Consider the following 19,894-nt stretch of genomic DNA (forward strand, 5'->3'; position numbering starts at 1 on the left):
GATTTCTCTGCACTGTGCTGAACAAATCAGATGCTCAGTGGTTTTATAAAAAAAAACTATTTTTGGGCACAATTATGAGCATGTCATTCCTGAGGCTAGGGAAAATTGAGAAATTTGTGGATCATTGGGATCTCTTCTGAGCGAGGTCTGACCTGTACAAAATGGACCGGAAAGGGACAAACATCCTGGTGTGCAAGTTTACTTGAGCTATTGGGGACAATTTAAACTAATTTGGCAGAGTGATAGGAACCAGAATGTGAGTGCAGAGGTGAAGGCGGAAAGAATGATGCAATGTGTTGTGGAAGAACAGACAGTGCAGGGAGCATAAATGTCGTGATTTGGAGAGTTTGAAATGTGTTTGTTTGAATGCAAGACTTGTTCGGAATAACGGAGATGAACTTGTAGCTGTTATGGAGACTTGGCTGGTGGAAGGACATGATTGGCTGATGCAGGTACTGGGGTTTAGGTGTACTAAAAGGAATAGGATGGGAGGTAAGAGAGTGGTGGGGGGAGTAGCATTAGTGGACAGAGATAGTATCACGGCTATAGAAATGGAGGATGCTCGAGAGACAGTGTCTACTGAGTCGGTGTAGGTGGGTCAGAAATAAGGGAGCAATCTCTATACTGGAAGTAATCTATAGGCTGCCAAGCAGCCCTCGGGACACTGAGGAACAGATTAGTAGGCAGATTTTGGAATGGTGCAGAAATTACAGGGTTGTTGTTGCAGGAGTCTTAAACTTCCCAAATATTAACTGGCACCTCCTGACGCCAAAAGAGATAGGTGGGGCAGAATTTGTCAGGTGTGTCCAAGAAGGATTCCTGATACTGTATTTGGAACAGGCACACTGGATCTAGTGTTGGTTAATGAACCTGGTCAGGTGACAGACCTCTCAGTGGGGGAGCATTTCGGTGAGAATGACCAGAACTCCCTGTGGTTTAGCATGGCTATGGACAAGGATAATAGCAGACAAAATGGGAAAGTATTTAATCGGGGAAGAGCTAATTATGATGGGATGAGGAAGAGCAAATTGGAAACAGGTGTTCATGGGAGAAAGCACAGAAGTAATGTGGAGAATGTTTGAAGACCATTTGCGCAGGATTCTGAATAGGTTTGTCCCACTGATACAGGGAAAAGATGGTAGGAAAAGGGAATTGTGGTTGAGAAAACAGTTGCGGCAGCTGCTTAAGAGGAAGAAGGAAGCAGGCATTAAAGGAAGGTTCATGAAAATTGCATCATTGCCAGAAGGAGCTTAAGAAAACTCTTGGGAGAGCTCGAAGGGGGCATGGGAAGACCTTAGCAAGAAGGATTAAGGAAAACCCCAAGATGTGACGAACAGAAGGATGATGAGAGTGAAGATAGGGCTGCTTAAGCTTAAAGGAGGCAACATGTCCCTTGAGATTGGAAAGGTCCGAAATGAATAACTTTGCTTTATTAATTAGCAGAGAAAAGGACCTTGATCAAGGTGAGGTCAGAATAAAAGCTTGTGTGGTTGTTAGGAAAGTGGTGGAGTTGACCTGAGGTGTTCAGAGCTGGAGGAGGTATCCCAAGGTGTCCGGATTGACAGAGTCATGGGCCCAGTTCAGGGATCATGAGAATGCATGTCCAGGATCGCTGAGGTCTCGTGGTGGATGATATCATGGCTTCAACCTTGTGATCTTCTGAAAAACATAACATTGGGGCTGGACAGGATATACCCCAGGTAGCTGTGGGAAGGGAGGAAAGAGATAGCTGGGGTGTTGGCTATGATCCTTGCATTCTCCTTGGCCCCAGGGCAGGTGCTGGAAGATTGGAGAATGGCAATTGTGGTCCCCTTTTTTCTTTAAAAACAAAAGGTAATAGTGAGAATCCTGGGAACTATAGAGTCTTTGTCAGTGGTGTGCAAACTATTGGAGAGGAATTTTAAGAGCAGGATTTATGAGAATTTGGAGGCGTACATTCTTGTCAGGGATTGTCAACATGAATTTATTAAGGGAGGAATGTGTGTCATGAGCCTAATTAGAAAATAGAACAGGAGTAGACAAACCGTGGCTCGCGAACCACATGCGATTCTTTGACATGAATGTGTGGCTTGCAGAGGTATTTGGCTGTGTAGTGTTAGTGGGTGTGGCTTGTGATTGCATGATTGTGGCACATGTGGCTGTGTTACGGGCAGTGGGATTAGCGGAGTGTAAGTGTGATCCAGGCTGCCTGCCCATCTGAGCTCCTGGCCGCACCCCCACCCCACCCAAGCTTACAATATCCTGGCCATAGACTCTTATCTAGTCGAGAGGTCATTGCAACTCTATAAATTTCATGTATTGTGTCCAGTTCTTGATCACCTCATTTTAGGAAGGATGTGGAAGCCATGGAGAGGGTGCAGAGGAGATTTAGCAAGATGTTGCCTGGATTAGAAAATAAGCCATATGAGATAAGATTAGCAGAGCTAGAACATTTCTCTCTGGAGCAAAGAAGAATGAGAGGTGATTTCATAAAGGAATACATGATTCTGAAGGCAGAGATAAGCCAGACAGCCAGTGCCTTTTTCCCAGGTTGGGAATAACGAACACCAAAGGACATTTTACAGATTGAAGGGATGAAATTTTGGGAAGACATCAGGGGTAAGTTTTTTTTTTTGCACAGAGTTATGGATGTCTGGAATGCCTTGCTGGGATGATGATGGAGGCTGAAACATTAGGAGCATTTAAGAGGCTCTTGGGCAGGCACATGAATGAAAGAAAAATAGAGGATTATAAGGTAGGAAGGGTTTTGTTTTTTTGGTTGGTTGTAATTAATCGAAGATGGCAGTGCAGCTGTAGTCTGCAGCAGTATCTCCGGACCGAATGCAACAGGAACTCCCCCAAGTAGGCGCTGTGCACAATCTTTGAGCAGACGAGGATGGACATTGAAATTTGGGGAATGCGAAGCAAGAGCAGATCTCTGAAAGAGGCCACAAAGTGTACAGACTTGACTGCTGAGAGGCGGAGCTTCCATTGCAGACGATGGCTGAGGGGATTGAGGCTTCTGTTGGGACGATGTGGCCTTCAGTCTTTGGCGCCGGAGTTGACATTGCCTGTTGCTGGGGATCGTGGAGACTGTATGGCGGAGTTGTCCCGAGGTGTTCAGAGCAGCAGAGCTGGAGGAGGTGTCCAAATTGACAGAGTCATGGGCCAAGTTCAGGGATCCTGAGGATGCGTGTCCAGGATCGCTGAAATCTCGTAGTGGATGATGTCGTGGCTTCGATCTTGAGAGGTGGTGAACAGTGAGGTGGTTTCCCTTTAAAAAAAAATATTGCTGCCGTACAATTTAACATCCAGAGTCCAGCAGATACCGGTAAACCTGGTCTTGATAGCGGTGCGGTAGTAGCCCGCAGCAGTCTCTTTGGATTGGGTGAATGGTCTCTTCAATTGTGCTAGTGGACATTTAAAAAATCTAAAGACATATTTCGACCAGTCTATTCTGTAACTATTGCCCAGCCTCAGAAAATTAATGTATTGTGGCACTTTTTAAAAAAAAATACCTTTTAAGTAATTTGTGTGTAATTGGAGATGTGTGTGTAACAGAGAATGTTTAATTTAATGATATTTCACTGTCCTGCGGGGGGATAGTGGTGGCTAAGGCCCAAGATGGCAGTGCAGCAGTCGCTCACAGAGGCCTCTTCGGGACGTGGTGCTTCTGTTCCTACGCTGTTTATAGTTGTTACGTAGCACCACGGGTTCAGGGAAACGTCTCTTTCTTAAAGCAACAAAAAGCCTATTTTCTGTGTAGGTCAGCACAATATCAGGGGCTGGAGGGCCTGTACTGCGCTGTAGCTTTCTACGTTCCAATCAATTTAATCATTTCTGAATTGTCAGATTTATTGTGAATAATTTTACATTGTGAAATTTACATTTCATTTGCTTAGAATTCACGTTCTTTTTATTTGCAGGAATTGCAGAAGAATATAAACCTCCATTCTATGATCTGGTGCCGAATGACCCTAGCTTTGAAGATATGCGAAAAATTGTGTGTGTGGAACAGCAAAGACCAAATATTCCTAACAGATGGTTCTCTGACCCTGTGAGTTCAATGCCCATTGTTTTGAATAATAATTCAATTCCTAATTTCATTCCAAGGTATTTGGTTGTATTGCACTTGCAAAATGTTTAACAAATGCATTTGGTGCTTGTCTGTTCTTGTCTCTCTCTCTCTCGCTGTCCTCTCACACAACCTCTGCCTAAGACACTGATATGCACCATCTGGCTCTGCCCAAGGGAGCAGATAAAGAAGGGAAGAGTTTGGGACTACATGATTAAACTGTTGGATCGCCACAATGGTGGTTGATGAAGTGATAAAGAATTGAGTCAGAGAACTGGTGTGGGGGTGGGGGGGGGGGGGGTCAAAGTCAAGCATGAAGAGGAGAGGAGCCTGGGGTGCATTAGAAGCATAGAGCACTGCAGGGCAGAAAACAGACTCTTCAATAGTCTATATTGAACTATTATTCTGCCTGGTCCCAATGACTTGCACTTTATACCAATCCCATCCATGTACCTATTCAAATTTTTCATGAATGCCAAAATTTGCACTTCAGCTGGTAATTCATTCCACCCTCTCGCCACTCTGCATTAAGGAGTTCACCCTAATGTTCCCTTTAACCATTTCGCCTTTCACCCTTAAACCATATCCTCTAGCTCTTGTCTCGCCTAACCTCAGTGGGAAAAGCCTCCTTACATTTACTCTATCTATACCCTCAAAATTTTGTATACCTCTATCAAATCTCCCCTTATTTTTCTATGCTCCAGGGAATAAAGTACTAACCTGTTTAATCTTTCCCTGTGACTCAGTTCCTCAAGTCCCAACAACATCCTTCTGCATTCTTTCAATCTTATTGATATCTTGTGACCAAAACTGCACAATATACTTCACATTTGGCCTCACCAATGTCTTGTACAACTTCACCATAACATCCCAATTCCTAGATCAGTACTTTGATTTCTGAAGGCTAACGTGCCAAAAGCTCCCTTCATGACCTCTACCTGTGACACCATTTTCATGGAATTAAATATCTGTATTCCCAGATCCCTCTGTTCTACTGCACTCCTCAGCACCCTAATATTTACTATGTATATCCTATCTTGGTTAGTCTTTCCAAAGTGATGAGAAAGAGTTACAGATTTCCATCCTTGTACAGATTTACACAGGGATGTCAAACACAAGTTAACATAGTAGACCTGATTTGACATCCAAACACAAGACATGATAGAAATTATTTGGACTGCAGTGGAAAGAACCTGTCCATTTTGCCTTGCTTGAAAAGTGGATGCATTGGATATCAAATAAGATCTTGTAACTAATTTATGTCAATATTGTGATCACTTCTACTGAAGAACTTGAAAATTGGAAATAATGCAATGTTTTTCTCTTTGGGATGAAATGAAGGAACAGGGATTGTCTTCCCAACTTCACAGCTAGTGTGGGACAGAGCAGCACCAATCCTGGCAACTCTTCTGCCTTCCTCTAAGTACTGGAGCTTGTGCACATGCTCCCTCTGCTTCATTTAAGTTGAGGGGACCTGGAACTATAAAGGTCGATGCACAGAGCAACTGGAGCACAGTATCTTAAATTTCTGGATGGAGATGATGTGAAGAGCAAGACTGTGCAGAATACGAGAGACTGAATTTGAATTTAAAAACAATTTGGTTGCATTATAACATTATTAATTTCTGTTTCAGACCTTGTCTGCTCTGGCCAAGCTGATGAAGGAGTGTTGGTACCAGAACCCTTCTGCGCGGCTAACTGCGTTACGTATCAAAAAGACTTTGGGGAAAATAAGCAACTCATTAGAGAAAGTGAAAAATGAGTACTAATATTTATCACTGTCAACAAATGAGATCTTTTGGCTACGATGAAGAGCAGATCTCAAACTGCCCATTATTCTGTCTTTACAGTTAAACGTATGGCAGTATCAGAGTGTCAGCAAGGGCACCATGGTTTTGTGGTAGGCCAATCTCTCAGCCATGGCTGTTCCTCTTGATACAAATAAAATCAGACAATGGTTGCATATTCATTGGCCGTACTCTAATTTGAGTTCTATTTGGAAGGGGAAGTTTTGCACTAATTTTTTTTTTGCATTGCTGTACAATTATCAAATAGGCTGCAATAGCTCTGACACGTGTATTTATATTCAGTCCGTAAAAATAGCATGCAGGTTTTCATTCTGAATAGCAAGACATTACAGCTTTATTACAGGAGACACTTAAACCATATAATGGTTATTGGACTTTAAATATAGAGCTACAGTGGTCCTTCTGTTTTAATGTGAAAGGAGGACCTATTCACCAGCTAATAGTGGTGGTGCCTTGACACTTGAGATAGTTGTTTGAGGTTAAGTTACGCAAATGAGCACAGTAGTATGTGTATCATTTTAAAGCTAATGTTCATGCAGATTGTGTGTTTTGCCTTTGGTGCTGTATCCAAGATTTAAAATTATTTTTTATATTTTCATCATTAGGAAGTTTTTTGAGTTACAGTTTAGAACTTGTTCTATTTCTTTTATACACAAATATGCCCAGAGACTTGAATGGCCCTCTGATTTTTCTTGTTCACTACAAGTAACAAAATTATAGTTTGTCTTCATGTAAGTGCTCAATTATTTAACTTAATCATGGTTAAAACACTCCTGCAATTTGTCTTCTTGAAAAATATTGACCATGGTAAGTAAAGGAAATGATTAATTTCCATCTTGTGCAAAGTGACAGCGCTAATAGGAAGGGACAAGAGTCCACAACCATTTCTTCCTTTTATAGATGATGGAAAATAAGGAAGGTAGTCATGAATACTTAAAGGAAAAAAATGATCTCATTGATGAGAACTGTTTCCCTGAAATACTGTAATCGAACACTGATCTGGTCTTCAATGTAATTGTATGCAGCCTGCTGTGTTGCCTTTATTATTGTGTTTTAATTTGTGCAATGGGGCTCACAGCACTCAATGTATCGTGTCGTTTTAAACAAAGGGCTTACTGGGTTATTTTATATGAAATAATTTGCATTAGTAAACAGGTTAATTTCACTTGGGACATGAGGTGCTTTACCACTTGGTGAATTGTGCCACAAGTAGCATTCTGTACTGTAATACTTGTCACTAAAGTATATTTGCTTTCAAAAAGCAATAATTACATTTTAAAAATTAATATTCCTGTAAATTTGTGCACAGACATAACTGCAGCCTAAATTAATGTCCCACACCATGCTTTGTAACCTGGTTGCTTATGGATCCATTAAAAACTTCAATGTAACATTTCAGCAATATTATCTACTACACCACATTTATTTTGTGCTGCATATAAGATGCAACAATGATGGTTCATGATTCAGTATTCATACTTAAGAAATATTATTTAAGCCTTAATTTTTAGGACTGGTATAATTTTGCTATTTAAAAAATACGCCAATTTCAATGTTTTTTCATTTAATTCAGAAATCACTAATAAAAGTATGTCCTGTGTGTTAGTCACATTAGTCTTTGCTTACATTGCACAACACTAATTTAGCAACTTGAAGATGTTTGAAGAGCTAATTTGGGGTTAATAAATGTTTATATGGTGACAGTAAAAACCGTTCCAGGAGAAATGCTTTGTACCATTAATATCAGAGCAGTGAGTTTCTATCGGATAAAATAGAATTGGAGATCTGAAGCAAACATTAGATGTTATCCTGATTAGTCATAGCCAAGCCTCTATAGGGAGGGCATGAAAAGTCGCGGTTCCAATAAGCAGACTACAGCTTAAAGTGGTGATGATAGGTTGGAAAGTGCTGTGTGCGAAGGTGTTGCATAAAGCCTAGAGAGATGATAACCGGTCATCAATGTTGTGGCTATAGAAGTAAGTAGTGTGTTGGATATTCTGCAGCGACTGCCTCCTCCTTGATTTCTTTAGTGATTTTCTCCATCCACAAAGCAGACTACTCACTTGCATTCAGCTAAAACAAAAAGATGAGGCAGATTGTTTGAATTGACACGTTATCAATCATGCACCATAACAGCAGCAAGTATAATTTTCAAAAGTTGCTGCAGCAAATCCTACATTTTCACCATCGGATAAAATGAATGCCAGCTGTCAGATTCAATGTGACCTCACTTGAAAACATTTCACTGTTTCTTTGTCTCTGGGTAAAAATCCAAGAACTCTACTGAATGGTACTGTGGAGATACCTTTGCCTTTTCACAGTTGCTCACCCCCTGTAATAATGGTCCAGTAATTCAGTCGTGGCTAAAAGTTGAATTCTAGAAAGGATTACTTGACCATCTTGAGCTGCCAGATCCAAATCTGACCTCAATGTGTACTTGCAGCAAATTGAGAGTTTCAGTATCATTCACAAGATGGAATGTGAGGACTGCGTAATCCTGAATTTTAGATCAACTATTTAATGCTTTCACTATTGCTCCATTAGAGATTTGGCTCATCTGTGGATGTCCTGTCTTATTTTAATGAAATTCTTTGGATCAAGATTCAATTTATTGTCAAGTAATAGAACAGTGTCATATTACATAGAATTGCTTCTGCCTTCTGTACGACAGACAGATTCGCAATCAGCTAGAAATTGCCTGAAGCACCTATTACATTTAGAGAAAGAGAAGCAAAAGAGAGTCCCCGAGTGTCTATGGATTTGCCTCCAGTTCTCCCGCAGCCACACAGAGACCAGTCCAAACCATTGGCATCCTGAGTTCCAGATCCGAATCTCCGCCATGATCAGGAACCCTTCGGCATCCCCTCGTTTCCAGGTTCTGATACCTGGTACCCCTTCACCAATTTTGAGTCAGTCTGCAGCTTGGCACGAGTCCCCCGACAGTGGCCCACGGCCTCCAAGGTTCCTTGCCTTGAGTCACCAGCAACCCGCCACGTGTGGGTCTTTCAGCCTTAGAGCCCCTAACTAGTCCCGTGGGTCATCTGCTTCTTCTCAGACCCTCTGGTGGGAGGTTGATCTCTTTTCTGGTGCCCTACACCAGTCCTTCACTCCCCTGGAGTCTGCAAACTCTCATGGCTACTGCCGATCTCAGGCGCAGACCCCGCAGTTGCAGGATTTTAAATAAAACTACCATTGGCTCCTTCAACGAGCTGTTCAAAGCCTGTGCAGAGCTGATGACTGTTTCTCCGCTCCTTGCTCTCTGTGTGTCCTCACCACCAGCAGCACTTCCGTTACAGCAGCTCCGGTAGCGTCGCCATTTTCAGCTATGTTCATGTGGATTTAAATCACTGATGTGCACCATAAATAAATTATCCTCTCAAGTTTTTGGCCTGGTGGTAACATGTTTGCTTCAAGGGATTATGGATTCAGCTTGCAGTGTTGAGATATCATTGAATTATATACACTGATGTGCCTGAAGATGTTAAACAAAACCCTCAACTGCCTTCCTATGTGGATGTAGAAATTCCTCCGGCCTTTGTTGGTAGCCCTGGCAACCTTAATGCACGATGAATGGTGTGCCTGACTTTGTCCATGCTGGTCATCAACCATCCAAATATGATGCAATTAATGCATAGCCTTCTGTGTTTCAGTGCTTCAAGTTCTTGTTTAGAACCTCAAAATTATTGCATGTGTTCCCTTTATCTACCATACTGCCACCTTCAGGCTCTTTGGACATGTATACCAAGGTCATCCCAATTCCTCAGTATTCCCTTGGGTCCTATTGTTCCATTGTGTATGACCTAGCCTGATTCTCCCCCCCCCCCCCCCCCCCCCTCTCAAATGCCTCATACTGATAAGGATTAAAGTCTATCTGCCCTTGTTTTGTCCATTTTGGCACCAGCTCAGTTTCAACATCACATATGTAATTTAGTGCATGACTTTGCTAACTGTGTTTCCTCATTCATATCCAAATCATTCTGCTTATAACATCATTCATTACCAATGGCACATCACTGGCTACAAACTTCCAGTATCAAAAACAAACTGCCTCTGTTGTTACCTGCTTCCTATTGCTAATCCAGTTTTGGTTTACCATCTTGCTTTACACTACCCACACTGTAATTATATAGACAAATCTTCCTGTGGGGCTTTTAAAAAATCCTCACTGAAGTGCTTTAAGAGTGCAACTACTCAGCCCTCATCAATTCTCTGTAACCTCTGAAAATTTCAATTCCCCAGTAAAAGCCATGCAACCTTTGATTAACCCATCTTGTTGGTGTAGATTAAAAGGGTGCCTCAGAATTTCGACCTATGACTTCCATATTGCTGATGTAAGATTCACTGGCCTGTAATGAGCTGATTTATCTCTGCAGTTCAGTTTGTATGCTACTGTTCTACATTATTTTTGAGTTCTATAATAATGACACAAGAAGATAACCCATACTTCTATGGCGATCTTGATCAATTCAATGCATTCAGTTAAATAACTCTCCTGTTCATTTTACTCCACTGTTCACTGCAGAAGCTGGGACATCAAGTTACAAAATTATGAGCAAGACTATACTAGGAATATTGAACTCAGTTTTGGTCACGTAGAAAAATAGTAAGCTGAAAAGGGAGAGTAAAGATTCACAAGAATGCCTATCAGGACTGGTGAGTTTCAATTTGAAGTAGAAATTAAATAGGTTAGGACTTTTGTCCCTGGATTGCAAGAGGTGGAGGGATGATGTTATATAGGCTTTAAAATAATGAGGGACTCATTATAAATAACACTGGACAATGAAGATTTTGCTTGAACACTGGGGAATATTTTATGGGTTTGGACTGCTGATCAGGAAAATCAACTTAAAATATTCCTAACACACACTGTTCTTAGATACATCCTATTTTTGAGATTTCCTGTCATATTTTAAATCTATTGCCCACAAATTGAGCTGTTTTGCAGTCATGCAGTCAGTAAAGGTGCTGTGCAAATGTTATTTGGGGCCGAGGCATACTTAGTCAGGATAGATGCAGACACGCTATAAAAGCAGCCCACATATACAAATGCTGTACATTATAATGATATAGATTGAATGCATGTTCTTCAGACAATAGCATAGTGAGTGTACTTAAAAGCATTTATTGTCTTCAAGAAGATTCAATGCTGCAGAAATATCAATGTCACAACAGCTGTGATACATTCTGTTACCTTTATGGTGAGTATATGTTTAAGGCTCAAAGACAAGGCATGACTGCATTTATTAAGAAAGCCTATGAGGTCTACTTAGATTGTAAAATTGGTGATGAAGACAAACCCTGGTTCCTCACATTTGTTGTGCAACATGTATGGTCAACCTGAGAGAGTTTGGCTCCGAGGTACTCGGAAGTTGATGCCATTTGCAGTCCCAATAATTTGGCGAGAACAAAAGGATCATGTGACAGACTTCAGTCTGACTGATGTATCTGGCTTCTCTGCCAAAAGTAAGAAATATATTGAATACCCCAATCTTCCTTCAGCCATGAGACCAGTGTCACATGAAGACAGTTCTGAAACCACCAGTGACATGTAGCCTAGATGAGACAGATGAAGATGCCACAATGCATGAACCAGATATTGAACCATTTATGCAAGGTTAGTCTCATCTGACAACGAAGGCAGAATTAAATGACCTGGTCAGGGACTTCGATTTCTCAAAAGCAAAAGCAGAACAACTTGGTTCACGACTTCAAGGACATTGTGACTATGGAAAAGTGGTATCAGGGCAACTGGAATCTATCAATGCTGGCCAACTATTTGTCATTGAATGAGAGGCATCAGATCCTGAATACAAACAAAAACCAGCAGCAGAGCATTTTTAGGTCAGAAGAACTAACGCAAGGTGTTTGCGTCATCCTACGTGATGCAACAAAACTGAAAAGATCTTTGTGTTGAGATTGAAGTTGTCTATCATAATCCCCAATTTTGTTTTAGGAAGCAATCCTTCTGGAAAAAAAAATTGTTATTCAGTATGTTCATAATCTTTTCTCCAGAGAAGGGGAATCTGAAATTAGAGGGCATGGGTTTAAGGTAAGAGGGAAAGGTTTAAAAAGGACTGGGGGGTGGGGGGGCACTTTTACCTATTCAGAAAGTGATGAGTGTATGGAATGTAGCCAGAACTATTGGTAGAGATGAGTACAATTGTAACATGTAAAAGGCCTTTTGACATTTACATGGATAGGAAATGGTCATATGTTCATGGGCTGAATGCAGGCAAATGGGACTAGCTTGAGAAGGCAACTTGGTTAGTGTGGACATTGGGCCGAATGGCCTGTTCTTGTGCTGTATTAGGAATTATTAGCAATCTCAAGTTCATTATCAAATATGTCTTCCTTGACCTTGATAAGAACTATTCTGTCTCTCCCAGAAGTGTTCTTCTCCAATATCAATAAGAGTACAGAGATCCCACCAAACACAGCTTATAAACTTGACTTTTCAATTCACTCGTAAACAGTTTAAATATCACCAGGAAAATTAAAGAATGTAAATTGTGCTTATCTCCTTGTAAAGTCAGTATTTTGTTTTTTGACAGTCATGGGAACAAGAAATGTAGGTTATGACTTTTCAAATCTGCCATTGATCCTGTGGTTCACATGTACATTGGAAATGTGAAACACTTGCAATTTATTCAAAGCAATAAAGATTTGATAAAGTTTGCAGCATTTGGGAAAAAAGGCCAGTTTTGCTGAGAGATCAAAGGCAAACTGGTTTCACAGATCATGTGTTGCAAAAATAATCAGGAGTTCAAAGACTTAACTTCAAAGTGCAGGTTTCGCTGGACACACCAACCAGGGTGACTCCATGCTCAGCAGGCCAACTGAGTTCTGATGGTAGTCCTGACCACAGAGAGCAGATGAAAATAGCTTTAATAAGGAGCAGAATAAAATTATAACCATTTCTGCTTCGTTCTACCCTAACCCTAACCCTAACCCATGATTTGCTATGGGGATTTTCATTAGCACTTGAAAGAGTTGTTCCAGTTTCAACATACATCAATGACATTAACAATGGTGTAACAATGTTTTTAGCCTTACAGTTCATTGACTGACCAGCTTTTACCAGTACAGTTTCCCTCGGAATACCACTGTTTAAAGGGCTACTGTTCTGTAGCCCTTTGCATATTCTACACAGAGGTTGTTTACTGATATGTTCACAGACGTTGTTGCACAAAACTTTGCTTCAAAAGTTTTTGTTTACACTTTACCCTTCTGCTGAAAGACATGAAATTGAACATCAGTGGCAAGAGTGCCACACCGAGCACCGTTATGAGATGATCAGCATCACTGAGGGCTCAGTGGAAAAGATGAGAAGGCTCCCCAAAATTAGATGTGCTTCTCTGGGGCTATTACGAACTGACTAATTCCCGTGAGTCCTAACACAGGAACAGCAATGGAAGATTTGCCAGACTGTGGTAAATTCAAAATTATAGTTTCTTCTTAAACTATTAATCACATAACAGTTACCACTTAACTCTAAACTTACTTAACTCTAAGCTTAAACCCCACTATGAGCAAATATAATTGTATAAACGTGTGTGTATTAAAGTCCAAACTATTTCAGTTTAAACTTGAGTCTGAAAAGTGTTTTAAATCATGTTGAACTTAAAGGTCTATTAAGTTGTAGTTCATAAGTGAATTACGAAACATCCTTTAAATTGTTGCTTAAAGCAGTAATGAAGTGTTAACACTAGGCCCTTTCAAGCTGCCATGTAAAATGGGGTTAACCAAACAATTTTCCCGGTTAGCACCCCACTCACGCAGCAGGTTGAAAGGGTCTGACCCAGTCAGCGTGGTCCAAATCCAACTGAGTCCCTGACCTACCTGAGAAGTAGTCAGGAAACGCAGAAAAACTTACCTAGGAAGAGTCCACCGGCGGCTTGAAAATGAAATGGCCGACCTGGTTGTTCCAGTGATGTCAGCGCTTGCGTGCGTACATCACCAGGCTGCATGTTGGCACCAAGTTCAAATGTAGAAAATCAACTCAGAAGTGCAGGTCAGTGAAAGGGGATATTAGAACGTGGTTAAAACATGTTTCTCAGTAATTGTAAGGCTCAAATGTTTTACTTCATCCCTGGTGATAGTTTCAGCTGTCGTGGGCATTGTGTTGTGTGCTCATTTAGGGAAAGGGACTTTATTCCAGCCTTTAACCTGCAGTCTATTCCACCTGAGTGCAGATCATTGTGTGGATTGTGCAGGAAAAAGTTAATTCTGCTGATTAGCGTAATGGCTGGCTCTTGGTTGGAAGCTGAGGTCAGAGAGAGCTGCTCTCCATTATGTGAGATCCCGAAGCAAGTCAACTTTTATCTTGCACTGTGAAAAACGGTCATATGTACGACCTCATTGTGCTGAGGCTGAGAGAGGCTGGTTACGGGAAGACAAAAACGCACGTAATAAACAAACTGAAAAATCTGCGCAAGAGATTTATGCAGGTCACTGACCGCAACAGCCATGGTGGAAAAGGGGGCTTGGACTGACCCTATATTCAGTAGGCATTTAATATCTGGGGCATCAGCCCATCTGCAACTCCTATTTCCTGATTGCAAACCTGGATAGCCCACCAACAGCTGATAGCCCCCATGCCAGCAAGGCATGCACCCAGCTGGAAGGTCCCATTGAGACATTCACTCCTGGCCCCCTACGAGCCAAGTCCTCAGTCAGAAGTGGGTGAGTTGGAGGCCACCATGGAGGAGGACCCCAGCAGCCAGGCACATGACAGTGTGATGAGCTTGGAGCTGTGACCATTGCAGGCAGAAATGCCCATGGACACCCTGTGCTGTCCCAGCATGGTAAGCTTGAACAGAGCATGCAGGTGCAGCATTCCATGCTGGTGTCCTTCAAGTATTTCATTCGGATGTGTTTGTCACCTTGCTAATTGCACCCAATTCATGTTCTCTGTAAATTCTGTTCCTTTTCACTGCAGGATTCTTGAGGGGGAAAAGGACGAGAACAACCCAGGAGCAGTGCATTACCAAGGCGATGCGGAGCTTCGTGAGGGAGATGGCGCAGAAGGAAGAGAAGCATGACCATGTACGGCAGGAGATGAGACTGCAGGAGTACAGGTGTCTGCAGACTGAACAACAGGGTATGATGAGGTGCAGCCTGGACAGTGTTGAGGGGATCCTGACCAACCTGCAGGATGTCAAGCAGGAGCAGACCTCAGTCATATGTGAAAGGCTGCGCCTAATGAAATCCTCCAGTGCATATATGTCCAGATCTTTGCTGCGTCCTCTTCTCATGCCCCCTCCCAGTGCCCCCCCACCATGTCCCGAGGCAGTCTCAACTTCAATTCACCCATTACCTGCAGGCCACCCCACAGCAGGTCATTCTCACTAGTGTGGTTACCCACTAGTCCCAAGGGGAGATTGTTTATGTCCCCATCCGCTCAGCAGTGCCATTGTGGTCAGTAAATTAGATTTTTGCATTTCAAAATGCTTGACGCACAGTGTTGCACATTACTACCACGTAATATATTTATGTGGGGACATAGACATGCAAGGGTGTGGGCAAAACAAATGTGTTCTTCTGCCATGTCCCATTGCTGCAGTGGGACAGTTGACAGATGAACGCTGTGTTTTGTGTTATGTTTGACTTGTGTTACTACTTTTTACCGATGTTCTGCATGGAGCATGACTGCCAGGAAATGGTTCACATGCTGGTCTCGTTAAATGACTGATATGCACTGGTGTCAGGTACAATGTTTTTATTAGATTTGTAACATTATCGAGGCACAAGTACTGAATTTAAGGTATTAAATCAGCATATGTTTACATCAGATGTTAAATGCACGTGGCAGTAATTCATGGTGAATGGCTACAGCCAGGCCACTTGATGATTGTACATTTGCATTGTTACTTTTAAGACTGCGTGCCTGTACAACTTTTTATTGAGTTATGTTGAAATTTGCTGCATAATAACTTGGCACTACACGTCTTGCTACGTAATCCAATAAAGCTGAACTTTGACATTATCTCACAGTCTGCAATGTCCAATGCTTACATAGTTGACACAGTGACATCAAGGAAAGCATGGGCGACTCACGCTGTCGAACCACGCAAAGGATTTCTCTTTGGCTGAGGGAGCTCCTGCTCTGGAGTGATGTTTCACTCAGGCACATAGTTATCCTTGTTAATCTCTTAAAAGGTATGCAGGACACAGCAGGCAATGGCAACATGCAACACGAGCAACGTACTGATGTCCAACCACTTGTTCAAATACCCCCATCGCCCCTTGAGCCGACCAAAGGCATTCTCCACCACTAGTTGTGGCCTCCAACTCACCCCCATCTGACTAAGGACTTTTGCCCCCTTACTTTTAACTCATGTGCTCTTGTTCCAGCCTCCCCTGCCCTCAGGGGAAAGAGTCTGTTTATGTCTAGTCTATCTATTCCTTTCATAATTTTAAATACATCTATCAAATCCCCTCTCAGTCATCTACGTTCCAATGAATAAAGTCCCAGTCTCCTTAATCTCTCCCTGTAATCCAGATGCTGTAAGTCAGGCAACGTCCTTGTAAATCTTCTTTGCACCCTCTCCACCTTATCTATATCCTTTCTATAATTTGGAGACCAGAACTGAGCACAGTATTCCAAACCAGGCCTCACCAATGCCTTAAACAGCTGAGCGTCACTTCCCAGCTCCTATACTCTATACTATGATTTATGAAGGCATCTCCCTCTCTTTCTCGAGATTACAGTTTTACTCCTGTGTGTGCCACAGGATTTTCTTCTCAACTCCTTTTTACCCTGCCTTTCACAAAGGAAAAGTTTTCTTCAGGTCTGTGTGCTCAGCTCCAAAAAAATGTCCTCCAGCCTTCTTTATTCTGCCTCTCTTCCAATGTGACCGGGCATCACACAGCTTCAGTCTGTTTTACAAAACCTCTCCTGTTCCAATATTTGATTTTTGCAAAGAAATGGATCTGGGGTTTGTAGCAATGCCAGCACAGGGCTGGATGTATCCAATACTGTTCCCTTAAAGCACACATTATCTTGACATCAACTGTGATCCATTTTAATTTCATTATTGGCTTGTCTGCTATACTCAGCATTTCCAAACTAACATATTCACAAGATAAGAGAAAGGAATGGAAGTAGACCATTCAGCCCATTGAATCTCCTCTTGTTCTTGTTCTCTCATAGTGTCATAGTGTTTGTCAAATGTGGTGTGTGTATCCCTGTAACCAAGTCCACTACATAACCTAAGATATGTTAACTTCAAATATTGCCAACACATCCATTACACTATGTTGCAGCCTGCGCCAGCTGGAAGTTGACCGTAAGTAGCCTGTTACTTATTCCACAGTGCAGCACGGACAAGCCATTATCCAAGGACAGACGCCAGCACCAGGAGAACGGTGACAAGAATGGTGAGGCTCATCTGTTAAAAAATTCTCACCTGCAGGAGTCCAGGTGAATCTAAGGAGAGCATACTTTTACAAAATACATTTTATTTTAGTGGATGAAATACAATAACTGGTTGATGGTGAAAGGGAATAAACATGCTTTGAAAGCATTGTTGAATCTTCAGTCATTTCTGCCCTCTTCTCCATGCCCTCAGGGGTGCACATGATCCATTCCCTGTCCTCAACTCTGAGACGCTCTACCTGACCCTGAAACATCTGGATAACAAGGTCACTTATGCTAGGCACCTTCGTCGCAGTAGTGCCAAAAAAACTCATCCCAAGGTCTGTGACCTTGGCCTCAGCATCCCCTTCTACAATTGGATCCATGATTTCCTGTCGTGCAGGCTGCAATCAGTTAGGATTGGTGACAGCACCTCCTCCATGATGTTTCTCAAATCCAGGCACACTAGCAACAGTGAAATTGGATATTCAGACTGGAAGAGATAACTGAAGCAAATAGTATTATACTTGCAAAGGGACAAGTTAAAATATTCCTGAACTGTCTCAGTATTTAATATTGTTTCTTCAATGGTACAGTAATCTGAAGATTGTTATAACAAAGATGACTGGTACTGTATTTAGTCTATTAAAAATAGTGCAAGATTTCTTCCAATTTATGTTTTGGATGTCATAAGGAAGTGGGTACCTTTTTACATTCGGTTTGGTTATGTGAGATGGTTAAACCTTTTTGGAACAAAATGAAAGAATTTTTGGAGATTATGTTCAAATTTAAAATTTCACTTGACCCTAAGATATTTTTGTTGGGTTATATCAAAACATTGAGTTTGGAATTAAAACTAGACTCGCTTTAGCAGTGGCTAGGAAATGCCTTGCATTTACATGGAAAAATGAGACCAAATTGAATATCCAACGATGGCATGTGGAGATGAGATCATGTATTGCCTTGGAAAAAATAACATATAATTTACAAAATAATTAATTTCTTTTTTATTAAAACTTGGAGCCCATATATGGAACAGATGCGACTAAATTATTAATATTTTCTTTCCCATACGTTGGTGATGCAATCCCAATCCGTGGCAAATAACTGAATGTTATTGTTTTAGTAGATCTCTTTTTCTTCTTTTCATTTTTTTTGGGGTCATTTAGAGGGGAGTTGGGAGAGGTGGGGGGAGGCTTTATAGAGAATAAATATTATGTATTGGACTGTATTCTGATTGTAGGATTTATTATTGTTTGTAAATAAAATTTTCCAAAAAAAAGTGCAAGATCAAGAAACAAAACACGAAGGCCCAATTATGACAAATATAATGTTAACCTCAAAGTTTCTGCAGAAACCAACATTAATTTAAAACTTGACAAATATGAAAGCCAGAATGTTATTTTCATTTATGGGACAATTGTGTTTTGGAAACTGAGAGGCAGTGCAGAACATTAAATCTACCAGAAACATGCCAATATTGTATGGTCAGAGAATGATTCAGGGATAGAGAGCAGAGCAGTTGATACATCCAGAGGGTGAAGTTGCTGAAGCAAATAATGTTTGTCACAGATTTCTAGACAAATGGAATAATAGTATTGAAGGAATTACTTAATCTGCAAGAAAGTAAACAAAGATGGTAGGGAATGGCCCCACTGCAAAAGAAGAAACATGGCAAGTATAAAATGAAGTGCAAAAACTTTATTTTGGTAAAGAACAATCTTAAAATAGTTCTTGGCATTGGTAATTAGTAGGTAATAGAAGAAAAATGTATAAAATACTGTGTGTGTGTGTGTGTGTGTGTGTGTGTGTGTGTGTGTGTGTGTGTGTGTGTGTGTGTGTGTGTGAGAGAGAGAGAGAGAAAGAGAGGCATAAGGCATAGGAGCATTTTAGGCCATTTTCCCCATCATGTCTGCCCTGCCATTCTATCATGGCTTAATTAGTATCCTTTTCAAACCTATTCTCCTGCCCTTTCCCCATATCCCTTGATTCCCTTCCTGATCAAGAATGTACAGTATCTACCTTCTCCCTTATAGCTGTCCATGGCAATGAATTCCACAAATTCACCACTCTCTGAGTAAATAAATTCCTCCACATGTTTTTGTATTCTGAGGCAGTGCCTTCTTGTCCCAGGCTCCCCAACCATAGGAGAGAGAGAGAGAGAGAGAAAGAGAGTGGAAGCAAGGCGAGAGCAGAAGCAGTTGACTGGGCACTGCAAGAATAGGCCAGTGCTGCAGTCACTCAGTGAGAAAGGTTTCAGGGAACAGACTGTGACTACAGTCATTGTTAGATATTTCTCTTTTGAGTATTATGAGAGTTTATTGTCATATACATGAGTTCAAATCTGCTCCAGCCACACAGATGCATCAACAACAATAGAATCAATTAAATCACAGCAATATGCTACCAGACAGAAAAAGAGATAAAGAATTTTTTAAAATATTTGTGTGCTTCTCTGTATTGGAGGCAATTAACTGATCTATTGTGCTCAGAGACTTAAGTTTGTTGCATTGAGTACATCACTGTGTCTATCAGTTTTGATGTAGTCACAAACGAGTCTTGTAAATCAATGGCAAATTTGGCAAAGGCTACATTACAGTGGTGCAAATAGATATTCCTACTTCACCCTAACTGGATAAAGGTGGTTCATTTTGGTATGTACCATCCACAGTACAA

The 19,894-nt window shown here is 41.3% G+C and overlaps 1 protein-coding gene across 3 annotated transcripts in view; it reads left to right on the forward strand.

The window, feature by feature from the left end:
- LOC138755171 (activin receptor type-1-like) overlaps nucleotides 1-15,838 on the forward strand; it is a 57,600-nt gene extending 41,762 nt beyond the window's left edge. The window contains exons 10-11 of one of the 3 annotated variants that reach the window (XM_069920617.1): nucleotides 3,906-4,036; nucleotides 14,801-15,838. In XM_069920617.1, coding sequence (XP_069776718.1) covers nucleotides 3,906-4,036; nucleotides 14,801-14,809 — 140 coding nt within the window. In that variant the 3' untranslated portion in view covers nucleotides 14,810-15,838. Of the gene's footprint in view, nucleotides 1-3,905; nucleotides 4,037-5,395; nucleotides 5,646-5,688; nucleotides 7,468-14,800 lie in introns of those variants that run through there. The other 2 variants (XM_069920615.1, XM_069920616.1) reach the window with 2 other exon arrangements.
- The last annotated feature ends 4,056 nt before the right edge of the window (nucleotides 15,839-19,894 follow it).

The sequence above is a fragment of the Narcine bancroftii genome, chromosome 2 (genome assembly GCF_036971445.1).
Source record: "Narcine bancroftii isolate sNarBan1 chromosome 2, sNarBan1.hap1, whole genome shotgun sequence".
NCBI classification, from domain to species: Eukaryota; Metazoa; Chordata; class Chondrichthyes; order Torpediniformes; family Narcinidae; genus Narcine; species Narcine bancroftii.